We start from the raw sequence: 26,598 nt of genomic DNA on the forward strand, positions 1-26,598 counted from the left end.
TATATATATAAAAATAAACAGCAAAATGGTGAATGTATAAAAGGTATTAACACTCAAGACAGCTCTGGGTGGAAAGGGTTAAAAGTTCAAAACTTTCTCACCTTAGAGGTTTCCATACAATATGAAGAAAATACATAGTGAGGTTTGCTTTCACAGCATTGATGTGTGCAGAGTGGTTAAAAAAGTGAAACATGGGCACTTATACAATGTTTTACAAAAAACATCAAAGAGAAATAACAAACAATAACAATTTCAGGCAACAAGACCACAGGATAGCAAGTTAACAAACTTTTTAACCTCTTTTGTTTCTTTAAATATTAGGGATTTATACAAAACACATAATAAAATACCCATGTTATCAAATTACTTCACACAAGAAACACACTGAAGCTCTAGGAAGAAAGTACCTTTGGAATTTGGCACTATAGTTTCACTGATTTTTTTTTTTTCTTTAAAAGAAAAACCGATCACATTTTGCTGAACACAAACACATCTAAATTGTTCACGATAAAAAAATGACATCAATGCGTCACAAGCCAACACAAACTTATTCTGGAATATTTTTTCATTTTTCACATGAAATCCTTTTTTTTTTTTTTTTTTTTTAACAAACCTTTTTTTGGTTGGTTTTTTTTTTTTTTTTTTTTTTTTAAGCAAACATCTTTTTTTTTTGTTTTTTTGTTGTTTTTTTGAATCTTGTTTTTTGTTCTTGTTGTTCAAGTAAACCAATTTTAAACTCGTCTTTTATAAACATAGAACACTTAAGACCATAAGACTCATGATGAAACCACAACTTAATTCACAGAAGCACCAACGTAACACATTTTACAGTAACCTTTCTTCTGTACATTGAAACAGTATAAAATATAGGTAATTTCATGTGCATTAAACCATGGATTGTCTAACTGTGAGTCAGTTCAGCAAAAGGTGACACAAGTAGGTAGCATTTGCCCTAAAACAGGGTAAATATTTTCTTATACTAATCTACAAAAAGTGGTTCTATATATATACTTTAATGAGAAAGTGAGCCACCTAAAATGGCCTTATCAAAAAACTTTACACTGCCTGAAAAATGTAAAAACTATTACAGACCTCTAGAGACTTAAAATCAGACAGTTTTATTTCTCAAACTGTTTTGGAAGTAGTCTGTTAGAAACCAACATTCTGTGCCTCTGGACACATATTGCTATTGTCACCAGTGACCAGGCAGAATGCCAATCCCTGTATAACACTTTCAAGTCTGTTTTTTTTTTTATTTTTTTTTTTACTAAATGAAAAAGAAAAAGAAAAAAAAAAAACCAACCAAAACGGAAAAAAAAAAACCCCAAAAGAAAACAAAAAAACCCAAAGGAAAAAATCCGAAGGAAAAAAAAGAGAAACCAAAACCAAAAAAACAAAGGAAAGAAAGAAAAAACATTTTGCCACAGGTTGTTTTTAAATCCTATCATTAATTTATCTAATAATAAATTTCAGTCTTGCATGAATGCAGCAATGTTTTTTCACATTGACTTCCCAGAATTCATAGCTAGATGAGGTTACATGCAAATTTCAAAGGTCAAACTAGATCAAAGGTCAGTAGGAGAACCAAATATGATGTGAGGTCAGAAAGACATCAGAAACAATGACGGGACGATGAAACTGGTTTTTTTTGAGACGCCACAGGGACATGCTAGGCAAACGATGGGCTAACGGGCATGGAGATGTCTAGGGAAAAAACAAGGAAGAGGAAAAAAAGTTACACAGAATCTATGCAGCACAAACAAAATCACTTTTATGGGTGCAGGAGAAAACTAATGCAAATCTTTTTATCAGTAGAGTCTATGAGCCGTTCACATAATTTGCATTAACTTACAATACTTGTCAACAAGAGCACAATGGAACCCCAAAAGAATCCATCTGAAAGGAGTCAGAGAGAATGGATTCCTCTTTGGGGAGAAAAGAGAGGAAAGAACCAGTTTCTACAAATGTAACAGAAAGGTACGGGGAGGAGGGGGGGGGGGGGGGGGGTCAGACAACCAAACTTTAAACTAGGTAATGGAAACTACGAACAAAATAACCAGACAAATACAAACAAGAGGATAAAAGCATGAACTGTAACGGGGGTAGGGTTCAACAGTGAAAAAGCGCCCATTCTTGGCACAATTACTCTAGAGACTACTTCAAAGGATCTAGCTAGCATAGAGAGCTGCTCTTTAGTTATCCAATAAGTTAACAATAGGCAATAAATAAATTCCATTATTTCTGAGGCAGTAAAAATTTTGTATAAAAATAGAAATGCTTTTTACAAATAAAATTTACAGGCCTGTGGCTTTTTTTTTTTATTATTATTAAATTTATCTCTCAAGAAACATCAAGTATTGTCACTCATTTTATTTTTTTTTATTTTAAACCCTGTAGCTTTAGAAACAGATCTCTAAATCTTTTTTACATTAATCCTTTCCAAAGAAAAACCCAACTTAAAAAAAAGTGAAATATAAAGACGACCAGTGTAAAATCAGACTAATATAGAACAATACGTTGATTTGAACCCAAAGAAAGAAATAACCAAATCTTCTCAAAAAACAAGTTGATGTAGTGGAAAGACTTGTTTCAATTTTTGTTGCAAAGTAAGTGCTTCGACTGGCATGAGGCCATTTTGTTTAACCTATAAACTGCTGGTGCCACCCTGGCAAAATACGATCCACCCATAGAAAACAACTTTTATTGTGTGCTAATGGCACCAGGGTTCACAGAGTTAAATTGCACATTTTTTTTCGGGTGTGTGTGTGTGTTGCTTTGAATTTCAAGACGTTTATTTTTCTTTTGAAAAGGAGATAAATTATGCTGCAAAACAAAATACAGTAACACAACTCAGTAAGTACTTGGCGAGGAAATGGGAGCCAAGTGTAATAAGGACAAGTGGGGAAATGGAAGTGGTAACTGTAAAAATAACTGTCTCTTGGTGAAGGTTGGCTCTATGTTCTTTCTTAATCCCCTGCAGAGGACAGGTTTGCTCATGGGACTTACCCTAAGAAAGCTAAAATAAGAGCAGTAAGCATCTGGGGTTAAGATCAGTAAGGTTTGCTGTCATTTTTGGAGCGTTTCAGCTGAACCTTCAAGCGTTTCATGCCAATCTGAAAGCCGTTCATAGCCTGGATAGCAGCTTGTGCAGAGACTGGATTGTCATAGCTAACAAAACCTATGAGACACAGAACGGAGGTGGAGAGAAAGTAAACTATAGGTTAGAACAAACGTCAGAAGGCGTTTTGTTAGGATTTTATTATTACTATTTACTCGACACATTTACCTCACTTCAATTAGTTCTTTGATTATACTTCATACCACATTTCCTCTCCTGTTGCCTTTTCCTTCTCCTTTACCTTCATAATATTTCTTTATGAGCTGGGATGCAGTTGGCCAGTTTTGGTGCAATGCAGTTTCCAATCTGTTGTTTATCTACCTACCTTAGAGACCGAAGATATTACTGTGACACTTTTCAACTTAATATCTACATACTTCCCAGTCTATTAGGAAGTACTATTAGGCCAGTCTGTAGACATGAAGCTGAAACAGAAAACCTGGTTACAGAAACAAAACCCAGTCTGCCTACAGACATTTGCACACCCGAATGTAAGTTCATGTCCTGCGTGCTGTGAAACGCTCATCTCCTTGGGCTTAGCCTAGGACAGTTGCAGTATTAATATTTTGTATTTTTACAGCTCCTTCCAGTTCAAGATCTCAAGGTACATTAAATGTTAATCAATTCAGCCTCTTACTCCCCAAAGAAGTATGCAAGCATCAAAATGAAGCAGCATTGTAAAGACAGTGGCAGGGCTCGACAAGAACTCCAGATCTTCTGCTCCGTGGTTGTGAGACTAACTAGGGGGATAATGCTTGCTTGGGTAATTCAGAATGGCTGGCCTGGCTCAGCTTTCTTTTCCCCTGGAGACTAAAAATGCTCAGTTCATAATGGACTCAAATCTCCCTGATTCTGGAAGCTCAAAATTCATTTTCATATCTGGGCCTCCCACTTGTAATTGCAAAGCTCGCCTAACTACTGCTCTGCCTCAGCTCTGGCTAATTACTACAGTACTCATTCTGCCCATGTGCAGCTGCCTTGAAATGCTCCCTCTTCTTTCCACTTGAATTTCCCTCAACACGCATCCCTTCACTCCGTTAAAACATGCATCTCACACACATTGCTTTCAGTCCTAACACACAGGCTTCCCGGTGCCTCTCTTCTTCCACCTTTCTTCATCTGTGCTTAGTGCCTGCATACTTTTCTGATTCATAACTTCTTTTTACCATCATTTTAACCTCTTCTTTCATGGCTCTTGCTTACTATCTTCCACTGTTGCCCTCTTCCATCTTCAGTGTCAGAATAAGACTCTTTCCCCATTGTAAAGAAAAACCCTCTCTTATCAAGTCATCTGGTCCTTGTATGGCTGTTCTTCTTATTAGACCATCCCTACGGTTTCACCTTAAATCAACTTCACCGAACTATTTAACTTAAGACGCTTCTCTGACAATTCAGGTCAGCTTGTGTTACTCGCACTCAAACCCACCTTTTGCTTAAATCTCTGCAGACGTTATCCTGGCCCAAGCCAATACACTCTGCTCATGTCGCTCTGTGGTTTATTTGTTACCTCCTTAAGGGACAGTAAATGTTCCTCCATACCTTCCTTGGTTTTAGTAACTTTTTACTTCCTCACTTTCTCCACTAGATCATTTCCTCCATCACTGGTATATCCTGAGTAGCTTCATCACTCTCTTCCTTTCTTCCTTTCCCCCTATTTTCTTCTAGGAGATCTTATCTGCTCACTCTGTCTTAGCATTGTCCTCCTGCGTCTACTTCCATCAGCTCACAGATCTCAGCCTTGAACTCTAGGATTGCCTCAGGGATATAAAAGAGATCACCCATGAGTTGGGAGGCAGCTGTAGCACCTTCCAGGCAGGAGCTCCACAACTGAGATGCAGCTAGTCTCACCTACCTTGACAATTCAGCACTTTCCTCTACAACTTTCCTGACCTTTACTTTGTTCTCTCAAGTGCATTCAGAACAGCATTATGCTATGAACTCTTCACGACCTTAGTTCCTTTTCTTCTTAGAGAGTTTTATCCACCTGAAAGTTAAGGAACTGATTTAAACTAGTCACTTAGATGGCATCTATGAATGGTGAATGAAGCACACCCAGAGGTGGCTTTTCCACCCACCATTCACGTCACCAGCGTAGACACCTCCACAGATGACAGAAGAATAGTTACCTCAGGCTATGCCTGAGTTACCTCATTCTGTGTCTCTTCAATATCTTCCTTGACTCAGCCACAAACCCAAACATACAACCTCGGTGCTGCATCGGTGGTATCAGCCTTTATCATTCAGTTGTTATTCTGATTCACAAATTTTCTCTTCACACAGAATGCTGTATCTACATTAGCCTGTTACAATTTCATCTACTCCATTATCAAGAACCTTCATTTATAAAGCTTACAGTGGAATCTGGCATTCCCTCCCTTTATTTAGCTTTTTCTGATGGTACCCATTCATCATTTTTTGTCTGTATTTTAAACAGCAGGTCACATGAGGATGGGATGATGTTTCTTATCAATTTGCAAAGTCCCTGTCATGACAATTATGATTTTTGTTTTAAATCTCTAGGTGTCCCTATCATCAGGATAAGTATTTTTAATTATTCGAGTAGCAATTTTGCTATCAGGCAGACTGCATTTATACACTGATGCCATTGGGTTTCCCCTCCCCTGCATTACTTTTACTTCTCTCATTTCTGTTATTCTAAGGTTTATGAAAGGTGATAGATAAGCTCAAAGAGTGAAACCCTTTGTCTGCTGAATCAACAGGAGCTCATGAGAACTCAAGGAAGAGCACTTTCAGGCATAAACATCATCCTTGGCACCACTTAATCTTTTGAGCATTCATTAGATGTGGACAAGAAAGAAAATAATGCCAAAGTCCATTTTCTGCAGAGATAAGTAATTTTTCATTTTGAGAAGCAGTGTTACACAGAAGTTCATCACTGTATATCACTACTCTGTGATTCAGAATGCACCTTCCCTTCTCGCTTCTGCCAGCGAAAAGCCTTGGACAATCTTTTCACCCTTCTGGTGTTCAACCTGTCCTCAGCTGTAATTTGATTTCCTCTTTTGGGCAGGAGATTGGAAACTCCAGAGCAGAAAGCACCAAGCTTCTTCTTATTATTGTTATTATTATTACTATTACAATTTTTATTATAATTTTTACTGTTATTACAACAATGAAAAAAACCACCAAACCAACCAACCAAAAAACCCCCAAACTGTATCACAAGCAATGACCATTAATGATACAGGAGAGAAATGGGTTCTTCAGATACGCTGTTGTCCTTGTTTTTTGGTGGCAGGACAGAGATAAAATAAAGGCTTTTAACACACAAATATAGGACCAAACCAACAAATAGATAATTCTTGCTAATAAAGCTGAGGAGGTGCACACAGACTATGCTACTATGTTAAACTAGCAGGATTAATTCTGGCTTTGCTTGTGATTAGCAGCATCACCAAGTAGTCACCTATTGAATCAGAAAATCTCAGCTTCCTCTGCCACTGCAGTACTTTTTGTATTTAAAGCAGAACTGTCTCACTGGTGGCAGAATATCTGGGAAGGAAGAATGAGAAATCGAAATGTTAGTGGCAGCTAACTAATGCCAAAATGACAGAGGACTCCTCCATCTGTTGGGTGTTGACCCCTCCATTTTCCCTCAAATGAGATAACCTCGGTGCATCACTGTAAGTTAGGTAATTTTGTCCCATAAATCCAAATGTGTAAGTAGGTAATCCAAGAGTAAAAGGAAACCCACAAAATGCAAAGGTGGAAGTGAGCTGATGAATTAAGCCACCTGCCCAAACTAATCGACATTCTTTCAGCCATCATCACAATTGCTGCATTTTGATTAATATACCTTGATTTGACATTTCATCATGATTCCTGGAGACCTCAACAACGATCTTGTCACCCCAGCATACTAACTGAACTGGCTCCAGATCAACAGAGAGACCATTTCAATTCCACTTTTCAAATTTGCTACAGCCTCAGGGACTGCTTTAACCCACTGCAGAAACATGCTGGACTGTATTAGTCTAGACATGAACAATTTTTTGTAAAGCTTAAAGAGGTGAATGCTTAAAAAACAAACTGAAAGACTATGGAAAAATGCAGAACAAATGTTACATCCCTTCTCTGAACCAAATTCACTTTCCAAGTGTACTCAGGGCTTGTCTTTGGGTGAAAAACACTCAGATTGTGGCAAGGCTTGAATTTTGGCTCAAGTAGGTATTTCTGAGTAACTTGATGAATTCCCCCTGTGTTTTGGCAGCGACTATTTAGATAAAATCAAACCCTTTCAAGACGGGTTAAAGCCCAGTAGCTGTGAGGCCCCTGAATGGCCCTGGTGGGGACAAATCCTCACACAGACACGCTTTAACAAAACTTAGATTTAAAAAAGCTAAGAAATATGTATTACGGTTCATGGGGACACTTCAAATGGGGACTCTTCAGAATTAAGGGATGGTGCTGGGCTAAGAGCAACACTGTTGGTAGAAAGGAGTTTTGGAAACTAGGGGTTTGTCTGGACTGGCTACTTGTTTGTCATGTACAGTTGTGCTCCTTTATTCTGGGAAAGTACTGTCACTGTCACAGAAGCTCTGGTGGTTTAGGTCGAACCTTATCAAACTTATCTTTAAGAGATTCTTTCGTCTTCCCACATCCTCTTCATGTCTTGCATAAGACCACAATTATTAGACCAATGCTCTAACAGATTGCCATTCACTTAGATTCCGTACTCCACTCATCAAAGCACTGAACTGGTGCACCTAGGCTATTCAGAAGACATCAGCCCACTTAATCAACTCTGGAACCTGTTTTATACCAACATATCACCTTCCCTTTTCTGGCAGCTCGAAGTGTTCTCTGGGAAACCTAACACTGATCTTGTGAGGCTCCCCTCAGCCCTGACCTAAGGTAAGGGGAGATGCTACCTTCCATAATACACTGGAGCCCACCTGCAACAGCTGGAGCTAGACACCAACTGTCTATAAGTGTTCTGAACTGCATGTACACACCATTCAACCACTAATTGCAAAATCTTGTACTTAATTCAGGAGAAAGAAATTCCTGTAATGTAGAAGTAATGGGTTAAACATAGAGCATTTTTAAGTGGCTCAGCTATACAATAGAGAATAATTAGGTATCCATAATAAGGCAGTTTAATAGTATACTAAATGACATTCCCCCACATAGGGTGCAATTAGTTTCATGTACTTGACACATTCATGCGAGATGTCAGACTGGAAGATTATCATTGTTTTTTCATATCCAATTTTTAGTTAGGAGTAGTTTGTCTGTGCATCTTCCTGCTCATTTGAGGATTAACAGTCCATTATTTTTGGAATGAGTTTCCAGTATGACATTTCTCACATTGCTGTTAATTTTCTTTCCTGGCCCTTTTTCAGTACACTGCCTGTGGTTTTTACTATTTGATTTATTAAATTTGACATACCAAAGCACTTGCTCAGATTGGTCTGTTTGTCAATGAAGACTTTAGCAGAGATAACATTTCCAAAAGGCATGAACATCTGCAGAATGTCCTGGTCTCCAAACTCCTGGGGGAGGTGGTAAATAAAGAGGTTTGCCCCTTCTGGACCTTTAGGGGTAAAAAAAAAAAAAGGAAGTGTGAAAACAGCTATTACAAGTGCTATATTTAATCTGTTTTTCCATAATACTTACTGAAGGTGATGGTCAGAAAGCATTTCACTTTCCAACTTTGAAGGAACAAAAGCAAGTGGATCATCAAAGGAACAGAGCTGAAATGCAGCTCTTTAGAGCATCCTATCTTGAAAAGTGTTTACTTGATAGCTCTAGTACAGAAGAAGTTAAACCACAGCCTCTTTCTTCAATTTATACGAGTGTCTTTCAGTATAATTAGGGTTAGGAACACAGGTACACAATACATTACTCTCTCACAGTACCCCGAGAACTGCACAAGGAGTCCTCTGCTGCCTCAAACACCTGCATGGGTTTGTCAGTTTAATTCTAGTTGCAGGAACTTATGGAAATGAAATGAGATGAGCAGATTTGAGTATCACAGATTTAAACTCAAAGGGCAGGAAATTGGTGGAGATGGGAATAAAAATGATAAGACAAAGCAAATCTTGTGACTTGGAAATCAGTGATGTCAGAAAGATACTCAGAATTAAATTCGTACTGACTCATTGCAAAATAACAGCCTTTTCTTTTTTTTTTAATACAACTTCTCCATAGAAAGCTGTCTCCTGGAATAAACTTTGTGAAGTAAGTTTTTTAAAGAAGGTTCAAAGTAAAGTAGTTGGGTTGAAATTAAAATGGCTTTAGACAAAGTTGAGTTTGCAAAGAAAGATGCAAACTCTAAGGTGCTCTGAATACGTTTCTTTCAGCTAAAATTGGGGATATGCACTATTAGAGCTACTTGTTTAAACACTCATCCTAGCACTAATAGGTTATTTTTTTCCCTAGCTCATTTTCTCTGCTACAGTAACATATTGGAAAGGAGCAATGGATGCCTGGAAGAACAGGATGTAAGACGGAGCCAGACATGTGGCCTTCCCACACAGACATCAGGAGAATACGTGGTACACAAAGGGAACAAACATTTCTGGTAAAAACTCATCTAGTGTAGCCTGTTCAAGAATTCCTTTGCTTAATGGAACCTAAGTGTGTCTCAGATGTGAAGTCCTTGGTTTTCTGGAGAGGAAGAGGAAAGCACGCATCAGATTTATGGAGTAAGTTCCAGAACAATCACGAGGCTTCACCTCTCCCATGCAGAAGAATCAGGCTGGATGCTTTCTCTCAGCCTGAAGGAAAAGGTTGCAATGTTTGCCCCAAAGGAGGCAATTAGGGGGGAAAAGAAAGTTTTTAAAGAGAAAATCTTTTTTTGGGGGGTGAAAAAATAAGAGGAAAAAAATAATTGCACTTATTTCTTCTTACCACAAGTAAACCATCTTTCCCAGAAAATAATATTCTCAAAATACTAATAGAAAACTTTTTAAATAGCATTTTAGAACATATGCATGTGGCAGTTCACTGTGCTTCAGCATTTAATATTTATATGGCATTTTTCTCTGGTACTTGTTTATCATCAACCACTCCAGACTCTTTGTCATTCCATCAGAAATCATACCAAGAGACAAAACATAGTTGTCAGTACTCAGTGATGGAATTTACTCATTTTACCTTAACCCCTTACTAACAGATACAAGATATAGAACAAAAAAGGCTGCATTTTAAAAGGGATGCTGCCAAATCATAATGGCAAAAAGTCGGCCTACACTTGATATGAACATTCATAAACAGGAAAAAAAAAAAGATAGGAAAAACTCAAACTGTCCTCCACTATGTATCTTATAATGACACCAAATAAACAATTTCATTCCAGTATCAGTCTCAACAAAGTGAGTGAGATGACAGATAACTGCAAAGAACACCAAACAATAAGGAAAAAAGTTGATTAAAAAAATATCCTTTCATTTTAAATAATACAAGCTGTTTGTAGTAAAAGAAATGAAGAATTCAGAGAAAATATACATTTTAACTTCAGTGGCCCTACACAACAGCCAGCTGTTGGAATGCCAAATTTGTCTTCCTAGGAAACGCATCCCGTAACAGGACAAGATACTATTTTAAAAGAGGATAAAAAAAATCTCTTGAGGATATTACACTAAGTTTCTTTCCAGAGCTTAGTCCTGGCAGGAACAGTAGTGACTATACAGATACAATATCAGAAAACTGTCCTTCTAGAATTAGCTGGAAATTAGGATGAGAGAAAGCAATGAAAACAAACCAACCCCCCGAATGCCTGGGAAGTGTGCAGGGGAACGGAAGAGGGGAAAAGGGTAACCTCATTTTCCTAAACATCTTGTAATTAGTATTCATTTATTCTTAGCAGTAACTTCCTAAGCTTTATTTGTTGTTGGCTCAGGGAGAAGGGGCAATCATTCACTTAGTTGCTTCCCCACAAGACCCGCAATTAAGCAAAGAACCACTCAAAGTGAAAATGGATCTTGTCATTAACTCAAAACCTTAAACCTAATCAGATTAACTCCATTATCACGGAAAATGGAAACCAGAAGAGAGAACGGCACCCATAAAGGGATGATTTTTGTTAGCAGCGCGCTTTTACACGGTAGTTGGTAAATGCCTTTATAGAAGAAAGAACAGTCAGTGAAGTATAACTTCAAGGACAGATGGTTATAATATTAATTCTACGTTAAAGAAGGTAACAAACCTAAACAGCAGAGAACTGAAATAAAACCCAACGGTTAAAGCTACCCGAGGTCATTTGTTAAGCCTCCGTGAAAAAATGAACCTATGACACCGCTATCTCTTGGCCGTATGGAGCTCGCTCTGCCACCAGCGGGCACTTACCTTCCTTCTGGCTGCCCGCAGCACTTTGCTGCTGCAACAAGCTCTGGCTGTACAAGGTGGGCAGCGCGGCAGCCGCGTACTGCTGGATTCCTGAGTAAGCCTGGGTGAGCGCGTCCATCGTGCCGGCCGTACCGTTCGTCAAGCCTGTTGCGCCGAGTCCTCCGTTCAGGGCCGCCATACCTGAGAGCATTTGAGCAACTTTACAAAAAACCCAACAATAGAGAAAAGAAATTGCACTTGTTCATTAGTGCTTTCCGAAAGTCGTTGGTATTATATGACACTGACAACGACAGCAGTGCATGCAGCTCCGCACGTCACCAAATGGGACTGAAAACAAGGAAAAACACGACTTTGGCGCCAGGATCACTTTTAGCACAACGGTTGCACAGTCAAATGGACTCACATGCAGCCTGCTACTGGCAAGTACTACAGCTCGGTGCTCCTGAAAGCCTCTCCCCTCCTCGACATCTCTGGAGGGTCTCTGAAGTTGGGAGAGTGGGACCTCTTTGACCTGTATCCTTGCAAGCTGGCCACTGGGAAAAAGCAGTCTGCAAGGAAAGCCACTCTTTCTGACCAGGGTCCTTAGCAATGGGCCATGACCACACCATATCAGAAGTGTTTTGCTTAAATAGAGCTAGCAGAGAACCTCAATAAACACCATTTTGAAACAGCTCTCTGTACAATTATGGGCTTCATCCCTTAGGTTTGTGACAGGAAGATGGACTGTCATGCTCTGCGCTTCCACCCTCCTCCTCCTCCAGTTACTCCAGAAGAGATGAACAGCAGCACACCCAGAGTGACTGAAGTCCTTCATCCAGACCAGGAATCTTTCATGAATCATAGAATCATAGAATATAGAATAGTTTGGGTTGGAAAGGACCTTAAGATCATCTAGTTCCTACCCCCCTGCCATGGGCAGGGACACCTCGCACTAAACCATGTCACCCAAGGCTCTGTCCAACCTGGCCTTGAACACTGCCAGGGATGGAGCATTCACAACTTCCTTGGGCAGCCTGTTGCAGGCATTTGGTTCCAGCAATGTCTTCTCACTGGAAGCAGAGTCCCTTCACTTTTTTTCTTTAAAGCAATTCTACATCGTGATAAATATCAGGTTAATTTAACTGGGATGACTGCCAAAGAGGAAATTTCACACTGGATTGCTAGCTGTGAGGAAAATGGCATCCTTCATCCTTGCAAACAGTGTGGTCTGCAAAAGAAGTTTTACTACTCTGACTCACAGGTGGACAAACTCCTGGGCTACGACATCTCTCCATTTCTTCTATTCCTCATTTTGGCTCCTAAATGAGCCACGTTGAAGTTAACAGTTCTAACACCTTTTTTTTTTTTTATATTTTATTTTCAGAAATCTAAAAAAAAAGTGACATTTCTGTTAGAGCTGCAGTCTCTTTGCAGATAAAGGGGTGGCAGAGTTCAGAGCCCATCTCATCACCCACAACTCCAACTTGGGTCAACTGGAGCACTAAGAGCCAATCAGGATGGAGAGTCGGGCCATGTTTTCTGTACAACTAGCTATCCTGTGCTCCCCAGTTTTTAGATGAACACCCCATAAACAAAAGGGCTTAACCAGGCCCCTTGAGGTACAGTCACCAGAGAAATGGGGCACCCAGAACCATTAGCGACCATTAACTGTGCAGTGTTTCAGTTGGCAAAATGATGGATGGACGTGACTGGTGGAGCCATATTAAGACCCAAAAGCTAAGAATATGGAAGAGAAAGAGAGGGCTTAATTTCAAAGCAAATAAGGGGTGATATGTAAATTGGAGAAAAGTGAGGAAATTAACCAGAGCATACTTTATAGTGAATTAACAATGAAATCTATTAGACTGGCAACAATCTTCAAGGAAACCTTATCACATGAGTAATTTGGAGATAGAAAGAGTACTGCAGGGAATTATCCTGCATTGACAGAGGAGGATAAAGATGCTGACCTACTGGTTTTCTTCCATCTCTTATGTAGATTTGAAAAGTGTATTCCTATGAGTCTTCGATAATCAGGACAATTGCTCAAGTGGCACCTTTCTGGCTCCACCAGAGTCTGTGCCAATTAAGAGAACTGTACTGCATAAATTATACCTTTTGATAATACTATAATTTGTGTGACTAAACACTTGACAGAGATGTGATATTCTTAGCCTTTCCTTAATAAAATGTCTCGCACTTTGAAGATTTCTCTTTCCCCTCCACCCCACTTCAGAGCATCGCTGCATCCTGATAGGAGGCACTGGCTGCCACTGCTTTGAACAAAAACCTCTGCCAGAGCATGAGAGCCACATATTTGGTGTATAATGGTTCCAGTTATAAAACAAAAACTTGCAAACCAAGATAGCTTGTGAAGCATCTTATCTCTAAATGACAGGACATTTGGAAAATGAAGATTAATAATAATAATAACAACAATAACAACAGTAATAACAATACTACTACTGCTACTAAATAAAAACCAATGATTTTTTATCCTGAGCCTGACCTTAACCTGCTCTGGTGTTTCTGTACTTAGGTTTGTGTCACTGCTTGCATGGGTGTACACACAGTGCTGGTTAAAGGCTCCTGATAAAGCTGCTTGTATCTGTCCTTTTATTATAGTGTTGAAATAACTTGATAATAGAGGAAGCATTAGGATAACATGCTATCTTCCATGAGTCATCAGCCTACTAGATAAACATGCTTTGTATTGCAGTGGGCAGCATCCTCCCCCTTCTTTCACCTAGAATCAATAGCCCCTTCCCACCAAATCAATTCAGATAAGCAAAAAGCCAGACAGCCCCAGCTCACTGCTTCTGGGAAGGGCACAGCAACTGCTGCTGCAGTGTCCGTGTCTAAACACACTCGCCTCCTGAGCAAAACAGAGCTGCAGAAAGCTCTCCACATGTTTTCTATTCTCCCTTTTTACATTATTATGAAATCTGCAAGGTCCAGCTGCAGTTACACATCTCTGCCATCTCTTTGTTATCTCTTCCAATGCACCTCAGTCTGATATTGAACTCTGGTTCCTTCCTCACTTCTGTGAAATAACCTTTTGGTCTCTCTCATCTATGGCCTTCTACTTTTTTTGAGTTACTCTACATAATACAGAAGTGACATTGCCTGGCAAGTCCAAAGAGCTCTCAAAGTGCTTTTCCAAGCACCTTCAAATCTGTCATGAATAGTTTTATCTCCATTTTACAGATGTAAATATGGGGGCAGAAAGGCTAAGTGACTGCCCTGGGTTCACACACAAATATTGTGCCATAGCTGTCTAGCATCCTGAATCCATGGTCTTCTTTCTTAACGGCAATGAATCTCTTCCTCCCTCTTTATTAATTTTTCCTTATTATTCATAATTCTTTTTGCTAGTTACATTATTTAAATTTACATGCCCAAAGGAGACAGTCTAATGTTTTGTCATTTAAGGTTTTAGATGCTTCCAAGCACAACTTAGGGAAGACTGGGTGAATCCCCACATGTATGTACAACTGTTGCCAACCCCCTGCAGACAGATAAACTTAGCATACTCCACTTTCTTTAATTTTTAAGGCCTCCAGACATGTCTCTACAATGCTTTTCTCCACAATAAGAGCACTATCAGTCTCCACAGCCCAGTTCTTTTGTGTGGACCCAACCAGGATCCAGAAAACAGACAGAACTCTCTTAGTGAGCTCAGCCTGGAAGACGTTCTTTTTGTGATTCCCACATACAGAGCAGGACATGGCTTCAACAGATGCTCGTTCAACATCTAACACCTCTGTGTAAATCAAAGCCCAAGCCCAGTGCCATCTTCTGATTAATTTTTGGGTTAAGCTCCACTTGACTTGTGCTTTGGATCTCTCTTGTGAATTCAATTCCTAAATTAGAAGCATGTCGCTCAAGTTCAACTTCTGCACACAGTTAATTCAGGAACCTCCACAACCAATGAATGTTTTTACTGCAGAGCTTATGACCATGGCATAGTGTGAAACATCAGACTTATTGAACGTGAGGTTTCCTGAAGGCAAACTCCTAAGCAGGTTTGAGTGTGAATGACTGGATCAGATATGGTCACTAGGAAAAGCACTGGCTCGTCATTAAAATAGGAAGGTTGTTGTAATATGAGCAATGCTTTGCTACCATTAGCATCACAAGTACCTGAAACTGATAACCAGTGTCACCCTTTTGGGAGAAACAGTGCCACAACACTGTATTGTGTTGTGGGGAAGCAGTTTCCCCTCTTTAGATCTCTGTTATATATATATATATATATACATAAGACAGACATATCCACGTACATTTTGTCACTGCTATACACATACAGATATTCCAAGCACATACACTCTGTGTGTCCATAAAAACATCCATGAATAAGATTTGGGACTGAAGCCACTATTGGTACATGTCCATGGAAGTAATGGTGGCTTAAAACAAGCTGAAATTTGGTACTAGGTTCTGAATACATCATTAATACTTCAAATGACACACGCAGAAAGTTTGCACACACACCACCTCAAAATACTTGCTGAGAGAACATAAAGTCTTTGCTTGTAGCCTACCAAGATGTGTTAAAAGAAGTGCAACAGAAAAGTTCCCACACAAAGTCAAGAGCTCATAGGTGATTCACTCTTGATCGGTTTTGATGAAGGGGACATTATCTTGGAGTGCTCCAGTGTGCCTGGGTTCTTAGCACTTGCAGAAGGGAAGGAGTGGGATACCATATTCTGCTTTTAGTATTGTGACTTTCTACAAACCAAGTAAAGCAAGATGACTGTTTATCAGGAAAGGACATTTAACGATTTCTTACTTATGACAGGGTAGCTCTCTTATTATGAGAGCTTAAAAAAGAAGATAAATTAGCTTTTTATGCATGCCATTTTCAGTGGCTTGCTTCAATACTAATGTTACAGTAAGAAAGGAAACTATCATCTTCCATTTTGGGGACCTAATACTCACTTTTCTGACATTTGCTTGAGTCATATTTACTGTGAGGTTGTTTGTGTGAAATACGCGTGTCCTTGCCAGAAGCAAGACCTGTTTTACACAAGACCCCATGCACCACTCAACATTGCTACATGGACATCCATAAGCCCCCTTCCTTCCCAGCTCCCAACAATGACAACCAGAGATCACAGAACAAAAAGATTGGGTGAGCAGCCACGTAACAGTGACAAAAAGGACATCATGCAGAGCATCAGAGTGAGCAAGAGATACTGAGGAGGACATCCATTCCTAGGTGTACATTATGATGGGTCATGGACTGGATAGATTCCTTGCATTGCAAAAGGAAATGCAAGGAGCAACAGCAGCTAAAAAAAACGAGAGGGGGAAAATGCAGCTGGACAAATCTCTTCCATTGCAGGCAAAGGTGAAGTCATCATAGCAGAAACAATAAATACAAAAAAATCCTTCTTCTTCAGGAAAATCTTGACCACAGCTGAGAACAAAGAAGAATGTTCTAACAACTACTGGCATCTACTTAGCTGGAGATGCCAGGGTTTGTTTAGGATGTCATAGGGCTGATGTGCATGCTCTGGGATTGCAGGTGACTGACTGCATCGTTCTCTTATACTTGCCAATTAAAAGTCAAAGACTTGCCTTCATTATAAAAGTATGTTGCTCTCAAGTCAACTTGATAGTTCCTACAAACATTTTAAAAGGACTGCCTCCATGGCAAACATCTCTCTTATCACTACATTTCCGAGTGAGGTTTTGTACATTGGGTGACATACCCGTTGTAAGACTCCCTAAATGAAAAAGGAGCCTCTCCTATAACCCAGATAACCCAAACCCCTGGTGACATTTCTTTTACCTTCCACACGCCCTGCAAGAAAAGGAGTCTTTGTGCAGGGACCCAAGGGACTTCACTTTGCAGAGCAAACTGTGTGAAACTAAAAGGCTCCAGAACTGCATGTGTACCACGAATGGAACTAGATCAACTTGACCGCCTTATTTTGTGTATAGATTAAAAAATAATCACTTTACAATTGATAGTTTTTGTGGAATGATTATTGGGAAAGGCTGTCCACCACAGCAGTAAATACTCACTGTTTACGGTACCTGCTAGTGCATTAATATTATTCAGTCCAACAGTGGCTCCAGCCAATCCTTGGAGAGTACCCAGAGAAGTCAAAGAATTCATGGCCGCACCAGCTGTGGAATTAGCAGTTGATGCAGCCACTGAAAGGAAAAAAAATGAACAAAGGCAAAATTAAGGCCATATTTTGCTTATTTTAGTTGATCACAAAACAGCTTACAATAATGCTGAGCACAACAGGGTTATTTGCAAGAAAAAGAAAATGAGACCAATAGACCAACCTTGTCCAAGATAATTAATAGTATGATTGTTCATGGAAAGTGTTGATGAGCCTTTAGCTGCAAAGGCTGGATCACAAAATTTAACATTGTGCTATTATTTGCAAACATAATACAGGAACAGTAAGTATGAGATCAGTCACTTTTGAGAAAGTTTGTCAATCAACCCAGCACCCCAGGCTGATCAGCTAACCAGGCTATTGAGATTTTGTCACATTTTAAACTTCATTGTTGAAAAAAAAAGAATTAATAATTCTATAAATATGGAATATGTACATGTAATATATTCTATATTCTAAAATAGAATTAGTAATTTTGTCCTAGAACAGCTTTCTCGTTTGGACACCAAGTGTTCTAAGAGAAATTTTAATTATTCTAAGTCAGACACTATACTGTTATGACTCTGCTCTAGGATGCTGTATGAACATCATTTAAAGCCTTGAAGTTTAAGAAAAGAAGAATGACCAGCCAAATACAAAATGTAACTGCTATCCATTTTAGTGCAGGCTTTTAGCCTGGCCTTTGTACACAACTAGACATGTATATGCACCCCATAAATGATAGATGCTATATGCATCCCCAAAAGCTCAGCAGAGACTCAGGAGGAGCAAAGGTCCTTGCTGCTACAATGCCAAGGAATGATAAAGGTGGATGAGATGAATCTATCTAAACTACATGCTTAAGAAAAGAAAAAGACTCACTCTCTTGTCATAGGAAAGTAATAAAGCACCTTAGAAAGAGCTATAATTTAGGATAGCTTGGATAAACCAGAAATGTGTGTCTCTCTCATAGAAGGGCCTTGAATAACCAGTGTAGATTAAACACTTAACTTACAGGTAGGCAAAGTTATAGCAGATGAATCACACTCATAAAAGCTGCAGAAGCAATTAGGTTTTTAGCTTGTCTCCTGAGCCCTACTTTAGTGCATCAATCATAAAGACTTTCCTTTCCATTATAAAGTTGCATTATCTTCTGAAAAGTGAACGTTTAAAATCAGTTTTGTTGACAGTTTACCGGAGGCACATCATGTCTACACAATGCTTTTTTGCTCCTATTCATTCCCTATCTGTGAAATGGTTAAGACCACTTTTATCTTGATGCTCTTTTGAGCTGCGGAACACATCAGATTACCCAGTGAGCCCTCAAGAAAGTGAAGCCTCTACAGCTGTCAGGATCCAGTAAGGAAAGTAGGCGGCAACTTTTTCACTCTGTGGGTACACATTTAAGCTTTAACTTTCAAATAACCCACCTTTACAACCTGAAGACACACCAAAGACAAGCCTTAGCTCTCATGAGGCCTCAAAGCACAAAAGACTCTGCTACTGTGGGTGAGGTTTCTAGACTCTGTGAGGCACTTCTTGTCCACACTTCCCTAGCATCTGCAATGGTAACTTGAATAATTGTATATGTTGTAGATAGAGGCAGCTTTGATTATTCAATCTCTCTCCACAGAGCAGTAAGAAGTCAATAATGTCTTTGATTTTTAAAAAAAGTAATAAAAAAACAAGTAAAAACCCACTTTGGTCAGATAATGTGAGAAGAGAGAAAAAATAAACATGCATGAAGGTCAGTGAATTCCCTGTGACCAATACTGCTCTGTGTTTCTGCTCATGTTCATTAGAAGATCATTTAAATGAAGTCCATAAACCTCAAATCTGAAGGATTTAACTGGTTTTGACTGGGCTGAATTCCATCCATTTTCCGTTTCAAAGGATTATTATTACCCTTTTCTCTAGAGGAAACACATGTATTTAAGAAATGAGAGATACGGGGGCTAGGAAGCTGCCTGAAAATCACATTAAAACTGGGGGCAAATAACTCCTGTGAATGAGAGCCACACGCTTACGGGCTGTCATCACATCTGTTGGAGAAGGCAGAAAAACCTGATTAAACCCTTCCCTTTTGCACAGCCCACAGAGCATGTTGTGGTGGCTCTTCTCCTGGTGTCACTGCTCAAACACATGCTCCAGGGATGGCCAGTATCTGGGGCCAAGATCTCTTTTCTTTTGTTCATATCAAGTTTTCTGTTCCATCAGACAAACACAGAGCAGGTGCCTCAGTGATTTTCCCATTTGAAGTCACAATGCAGATTATCTAGTTTGCCTAAATAATGACTTGGCGTACAATCAATGTGAAATACTAGTTGGAGCACTGAAGCGCCTCAGAAATCAGCTTTTTGTTGTTGTGGCTATTTCTTCTGCTTAGCAGGAATCTGTTTCTCAGATCCATTGGGACAATACTTTTTCCTCTTTGGCTTAGTATTTCTTGGAGGAGAAAGAAACTGAACAAATTGTGTGGTTCCCATTATCTTATTGAACATGGGGTGAACAGAAATTGGAGGGAGCTCCTTTTGTTAGGGCACTTAGACAGATCCAGCACCTTGCTGTATGAGGTTTCCTAAGAGACCACGCTAGTTATCTCCTTCTCTTTGACTGAGACCTGCATGTATGAAATGAAGACAGTGATGAACTAAAATACTATCATAAAGGGACCATAAAAGGTCCAAGAATTTAAGAGAGGTGAATATTTCTCAAACCAACAGGTAAAACCAACAGGTCCTCAAAATACTTAAAGGGACATGGAAAAGAAGTTAACAGTTCCTACAAGACACATGTGGAGTCTTAGCCCTGCTGAAAGTTTCTACCTCATGCTCCCAGAACATGTTGAAATCCATCTAAAGACAAGGACTGTGCTTCTCCTGTCCTTTACCCTTTTCTAGTCCCTTTCAACTAAAAAATTGTAGCATATACTGAACCAAAGGGAAAAAAGAAAAATCACATGCCTTGTGGTAACAGTGGATGACCGCACTACTCTGGGGGAACCTGTATAACTCTCTTGTGTCAGTAAAGCTCTTGGGCTCCACAACTGCTCAGACTAATGGTAAAGGAAGTATAATTCACTGTCAGAATAGCGTTATTCTGTATTAATGTGTTTTAGTTGTCCAGATGACAAAAACAGATTGGATACCTACAGAATTCATAAATTGGTTTTTACCAGGTTCCCCTGCTACCAAATAAATTAAAAGAAAACATGTCAGAGCTCCCTCCATCCTCTACACCAGAACATTGCTGCTCTGAATCATATCACTTCATAGTGCTGCTTAATAAACAGTAAGCATCTGTCTCCAGGTACTTAGACAGCTTGATGTATGGAGCTGTAATGCCACTAGGAATTGCCCTCCTTGTGCTACTGGTGCACCAGTATTTGGTGCAGCAGTAAGGAAAATCAAACCACACAAAAATAGTGCAAAGGACTTCAGCTTCTAATGCCTCTCTGCACAGCACACCCTGTATCCACAACATTTGGTGTATTATTTTTCCCTTTATACTGGGAATTTTATCCTTGCCTCCTTAAAACACATATATGTCAGGGACTCAATACGTTTCTGGGCAGTACAGTGAGTTGGCTAATACTGAGGCTAGGGGGAGAGATTCAACAGACTGGAGCTCCAGCCTGATGAATGCTGACTGAATATACAACAGTTGGTGAAGAACTCAGATGCTTTTTACCAGCTGCACTGATCATCCCCTCACAACATTAAGCCCTGGATAAACACCAGAACATGATAGATAAGATTTTGTCTACTCAAAGGAACTTTTTCCTAACATCAGTCATTGGAATAAGCCAACAACTTTCTCAAAGAGGCTGTTGCTAAATCAGAGACTATTGGCAGGAGTTACAGGGTTGAATCTTTTGGCTGTTGCAAGAGTTCAGAGATGTTCATCATATTCCCCACTGACCTTAGAAATCTATTAATACATGAAAATAATATCACAGCATTGGATAAAGAGGTCAGTTTAGACGTGTACGAATAAAGAGTTGCCCAGTAACCTGTAGAAAAATCTGCTCTTTGCTGCAGGTACACAACATGCTGATCACCTACTGCCTTCTCCATCCAGGCCACACACAGAGACTTTACAGAACACTTTAGTATCTCCAACCACGAAAGGTGAGAAGGTTCAAAATATTATTTCACTATCAGACGCCTTACTGTTTCTTCTTCATTGACCCCTCTATTCCCACATTTCTGTGTCAGCCTCACAACTTCCTTTGTCTTTCTTCCAAGCTCAACCCCAATTTAATAAATACCCAGAAAACTTCAAATAATACAAATAATACCACTAAGAAGCTGAGAAATGGAGAAAGACATGGCTGCAGCCTTTCCCCACCACCCCCTAAATCACTCCCAACCCCAGCCATTTGATCTTACTCTGCTTTCTCCATTTAATTGATGAAATTTTTGCTATCATCAGCTTCATTATGAATACAGAGACCTGGCCTTTGGTTAACATATTCTTTAACAGAGCTCTCTGATACAGAGAACACATTTTCATTTGGAGTGGTTGCTCTACACAGGATAGATATTTGTGTTTAACCAGTAATGTTGCATTCATAGAGATATTTAAGGCTGGAAGGAGCTGGCATTTTCAACTGTTCTTCTCAACACATTTATTTCTACCTGTAAAAGGTTATAGCACCTTCTAGGTCAGAGATTTTTTTAATAGAAATCTAACTAGCAATGAGCCATTCCCCTTTTTAATTTAAATAACACTGCAAACCAATTCCTAAAACCTCTGCCAACCTAGAAAAACAACCGGTATTAGCACAGAAACTTTTGGCCATTCTTTTGGCTAGCTTACGTCCATCGAGTTGTGATGATTTACATCATCTGGACTTACATCAGCTGGAAAACTAGATTCAGGATAACAGCAAGCCAATGATGCATAAATATTTCTTTGGCTTTGCTGTGCACACTGTAGATGGGATTAATTTCCCCACCTTTGGCAGTCTCATTGTTAGTTTAAACTAGTCTAGTCAAAACTATTCTTCTGGACTGTCTCTGAGGGTGAGACCTCCAACTCACACACCCTACCTTGAGACTTCTATCTAAGGATGGGCTGAATTACCCTCTGAAGTGACCCTGTTCCCACTGGTTGAGATGGTGAACTCAAAGGAGATGTAGATCATTCAGAGAGGAAATGTGTTGTGGGAGGGATCCTGACCTTCTTGTTGGCCGCACAACCTTGTATTAACAAACTGGTGATCTGAAAGCAAGTGATCTGCTTTCATCCTGCATGTAGAACCAGTGCCAAACCATGAAAACTCAGGAGTCTGAATGTAATCACCTCAATCAAATCTCAGGCTCAGAGGATTGCCTGATGTTGGGCAATTCTGAGCTAATCTGCAGTGTACTGTTCCGTAAAGCACACCCTGTCAGAGAAAGGAGCTAGACAACAGGGACTTGGGCAGTGTGACAGTATAGGTCATACAAAGTAGGATGGCCTTGCACAAAAGCAGCAGGATGAGCTAAACTACTAGATACTGTTGATGCCTTTCCAAGTTCTGCCTCAAACTTCTTGTGCTGCCCTGGATAAAGCTCTATGTTTTTTGCTGCAAGACAGGGTTAATTCTGCTTCTTCCCAGTCACTGGCTTGTCTCTTAGAAAGCCACATCTTGGAGGCACAGGCACATTCTTGTCATACCTATTTACTTCCTACACCATAGACCAAGTAGTGCCCTTGACAGAGCTTCTCAGAGTACTGAAGTAAAAAAACCACAGACCTATGTTTGGCTGTACTACAGGCTTGGGCAAATCCCACCCCGCTCATGTCTCAGGGTCAATTTATAAAATGAATCCTCTTCCCCAACTGAAGAGGTCAACTGGAGGGTCCAGGCAGGCTGCCTGAGAACTTGGTGATGAAACGAAGTGCTGGATAAACACTCCATCTCACTTGCTCTGAAGAAAAGGACCTATCTGAATCACACATGCCCTGCTGTGATTTGCAGTGTGTACCTGACCCCATTCTTTCCTTAATTTTATTGGTAAATGCCTAAGTAATAAAAGATCTCCAATGACTTCTCAGCAAAGTCATATACCATAGAAAAAAAAAGAGTCTCTTTGGAATCTCCATACTATATATGTTAACTTGGTCCTATTCTTTGAGTGCTGATATGCAGTAGTCTGTGTGTGCACCCTGTTCTTCTTCACCTCATTCTGTTCCCTTCTTCCTCTTCCAACACTGTCATACTTTCTAGTAATGACACACAGACATCCTGCAGGCCTGGGACTAAGGTATTAAGAGTATCAAAGAGGAATTTCAGAGATAGTAAGTGAAGTTTCCTTTTGTAAACACTGTTTTGGTTTTAGGGCAGGACCAAAGTTGAGAATGGGCAAAAAAAATGAAGGGCAGCTTCAGCTCTTTGCCCACATAGCAGGTTGCTGTAGACCTTCACACTCTATCCATGTGAAAGCAGCTCATCTTTGTGGAGCAGAACCAGCTTTCTGGTGCTGCAGGGCTTCAGGTCAGCTCCAAGACTGGTTTAACTACACTGGGGCTTTCCACAGAGAGATTTACAACAGTAACGGTGTCAGCCCTGCTGACAGCTTTCCTTTAGGCAGCTCTTGGTTACACTTTGCAATTGCCTGTCACTACCTAAAGCACGGCACAACAGGAAGCTCAACATTTACTCTGATATCAGCTACCTGCTTATCTCCGCTCGGCTGTGAACCACAACTTTGTTCTTGTTGTTTTACTTAATGGAGAGTTTAAATAACTCCGGTTAAGACGATGTAGTTGTGCACCAGGGATCAATGTTACCTGCAAATTCAAGGTTCGGTGTCTCTATAACTTCAAGCATCAGAAGTCACAGAGAAAACATGTTCTCTTTTGGGAGAGACTCCTGTCAAATCTGAATTGGCAGTTTCTGAGTCCAGGATCCTCTTCCTTGTACTGAATTTGTGTGTATTTCTGCTTTTCTGCTGCCTTCCTGAGCTCACTGACTCAAGGGCTACATGAAATAGATCTGACTGAAACTGCTGCTGGCTGAATGACTGCCATTCAGAGGGATGCAGACAGGCAGACTTGGCCAACAGGAACCTCATGAAATCTAACAAGAACAGATGTGAAGTCCTGCACCTGGAAAGAAATAATCTCTTTCAGTAACACAGGGTGGGGAGGGATGGGCTGGGGAGAAGCTCTGCTGAAAAGGACCTGGAAGGCTCCTGGTGGGAAGTGACCATGAGCCAGCAACATGCCCTGGCAGTAAAAGAAAGCCAACAGTATCCTGGGCTATTGGAATAGGAGAAGAGCCAGGAGACCCAGGTGATGTCGTTTTCTCTTTACTCAGTGTTTGTTAGATCACATCTAAATACTACATCCAGATTTGGGCTCCTCATTGCATGGAAAACATTGATCAACTGCATGGACTTCAGTGGAAGGCCAGCAAGATGATCAAGTAGCTCAATCTTTAAGATTTAGCAATGTTCAAGAGAAAATAAAAACATAGTAGAAGAACAGAAAGAAAGACTATGAGGAAATTATGCAAAGAGAGCAAATGAAGCAAAAGAAAATAAAAAAAAATAATTCAATATTCCTAAAATCTCCCCAGTCAGAGATATAGGAAAAAATTATAAAGAGTTGGGGAGAAAAGGAAAAGAAATGTCAAACCCAAATTAGAAATCTCTAATTTTAGCCTGTTAAATATAAAATCTTTGTTTACTACCAAAAATCTCTTGGGTAAACAGAATATTTATTTGTCCCTTTCTTAGTATAAGAGGGATAATAAAGCTAAGAGACAACACTGGATTTAAGGATAATCAGATTAAGGCTGTGTTCTTTGTTTTCTTTCTAATCTTCAGCTGAAAAACCCAATGATGTTTGGAACAACGTCTTGCAAACTGTATCCAAGCAAGACAAACGCTTGCTGACCTGAGTGAAAGACTAAAGGCACTGGAACATATCTTGAAGTATCGGAATATATAATGGAGCATATTAGATAAAGTTTAGTTGCGTTGGCCAAAGTCTATGCAAAGCTTCCAGCTTTGGTCTGACCTACATCTTCTTTACATCTTAAACAGAGAAGAATGGCACCCAACTGTAGGAGGTCCTTATGTAGTGAGGCATCTAGACCACCAACCTGGTATAATACAGGATTCTGGACAGATATGTTTAAAGTCAATTGATTAAGGCGCACTTACAGTTGTTACATAGCACTAACAACAATGGTGGTTCTAAAGAGATGGAGGCCCAAAATCTTCCTCCTAAACATGGGAATGAAATGTCTCATATGGAAATAAGGAGCGATTCAAGTATAGTAATGATGCTGCTTATGAAATGAGGATTATAAACATGGGCGTGGGGGAGAAGTGGGTAAGTCAATCACACCACCCATGTGACAGTGCTCTCAGGAATTTGCAGTTGCATTTCTGTCTGAAGAGAGCACACTCCACGGGCTCTGACTGCATAAGGAACGTTTTAAAGGGGAAGAATAATTAAGCGATGACAGAGGCATCATCATTATTAGATAATCACAACCCAGGGGCATTAACAAATGTTGAGTGTCTCTAATCCCATGGGGTCTAATTATTCTGTGATAATAACCACACCTCCAAGTTTTAATTTATTCTTGTGGAGAATCTGGGGGGGGGGAGGTGGGGAAAAGAGGGGCATTTTAATATTTTTGCTGAAGGAAGATGCAGTTGGCCTTTCAAAAGGGCTCATCAGTATTCTAATCTAACTAGCATGTGTGACTGGCATTAAACTGTCTGCCCTTTACGGTGATCTCCAGCCAATCTGAGTATTCACCCTTGCACAAACCGCTGGTGTCCCAGTCACTAACACAGCACGAGCATGCATTGGTTCTGTTTCTCAGGGCAATTTTTGGCAAAGGAGAGCTGGATTTTCCTGGTCTGGGGTGGTTAATTCTCCATAGGCTCCTCTGACAAACACACTGCCATTGGTGTGGAGAAAGAAGTGAAAGTTTGCTTAGTTTCTGGTATCTTGGAAGTGCTGTGTGACATGTCAAAAAGGAAGATTCTAGTAAGTTTTAGTGCTCTCCTTGTGCTTGGATAGAATAAAATAGAAGTGACAGACACACTCCAGGGAAAG

At 39.9% G+C, this 26,598-nt stretch overlaps 1 protein-coding gene across 1 annotated transcript in view; it reads right to left on the reverse strand.

The window, feature by feature from the left end:
- Window positions 1-2,321: 2,321 nt before the first annotated feature.
- The window catches only part of CELF2 (CUGBP, Elav-like family member 2), a gene marked incomplete at its 5' end in the record, with an annotated part of 70,938 nt that continues 46,661 nt past the window's right edge, over window positions 2,322-26,598 (reverse strand). Inside the window, 4 exons of the mRNA XM_010021910.1 lie at window positions 2,322-3,178; window positions 8,532-8,675; window positions 11,432-11,611; window positions 17,456-17,575. Coding sequence (XP_010020212.1) covers window positions 3,051-3,178; window positions 8,532-8,675; window positions 11,432-11,611; window positions 17,456-17,575 — 572 coding nt within the window. The remainder of the gene's footprint in view (window positions 3,179-8,531; window positions 8,676-11,431; window positions 11,612-17,455; window positions 17,576-26,598) is intronic.

This window comes from Nestor notabilis, unplaced genomic scaffold (assembly GCF_000696875.1).
Source record: "Nestor notabilis isolate BGI_N333 unplaced genomic scaffold, ASM69687v1 scaffold16909, whole genome shotgun sequence".
Taxonomy (NCBI): domain Eukaryota; kingdom Metazoa; phylum Chordata; class Aves; order Psittaciformes; family Psittacidae; genus Nestor; species Nestor notabilis.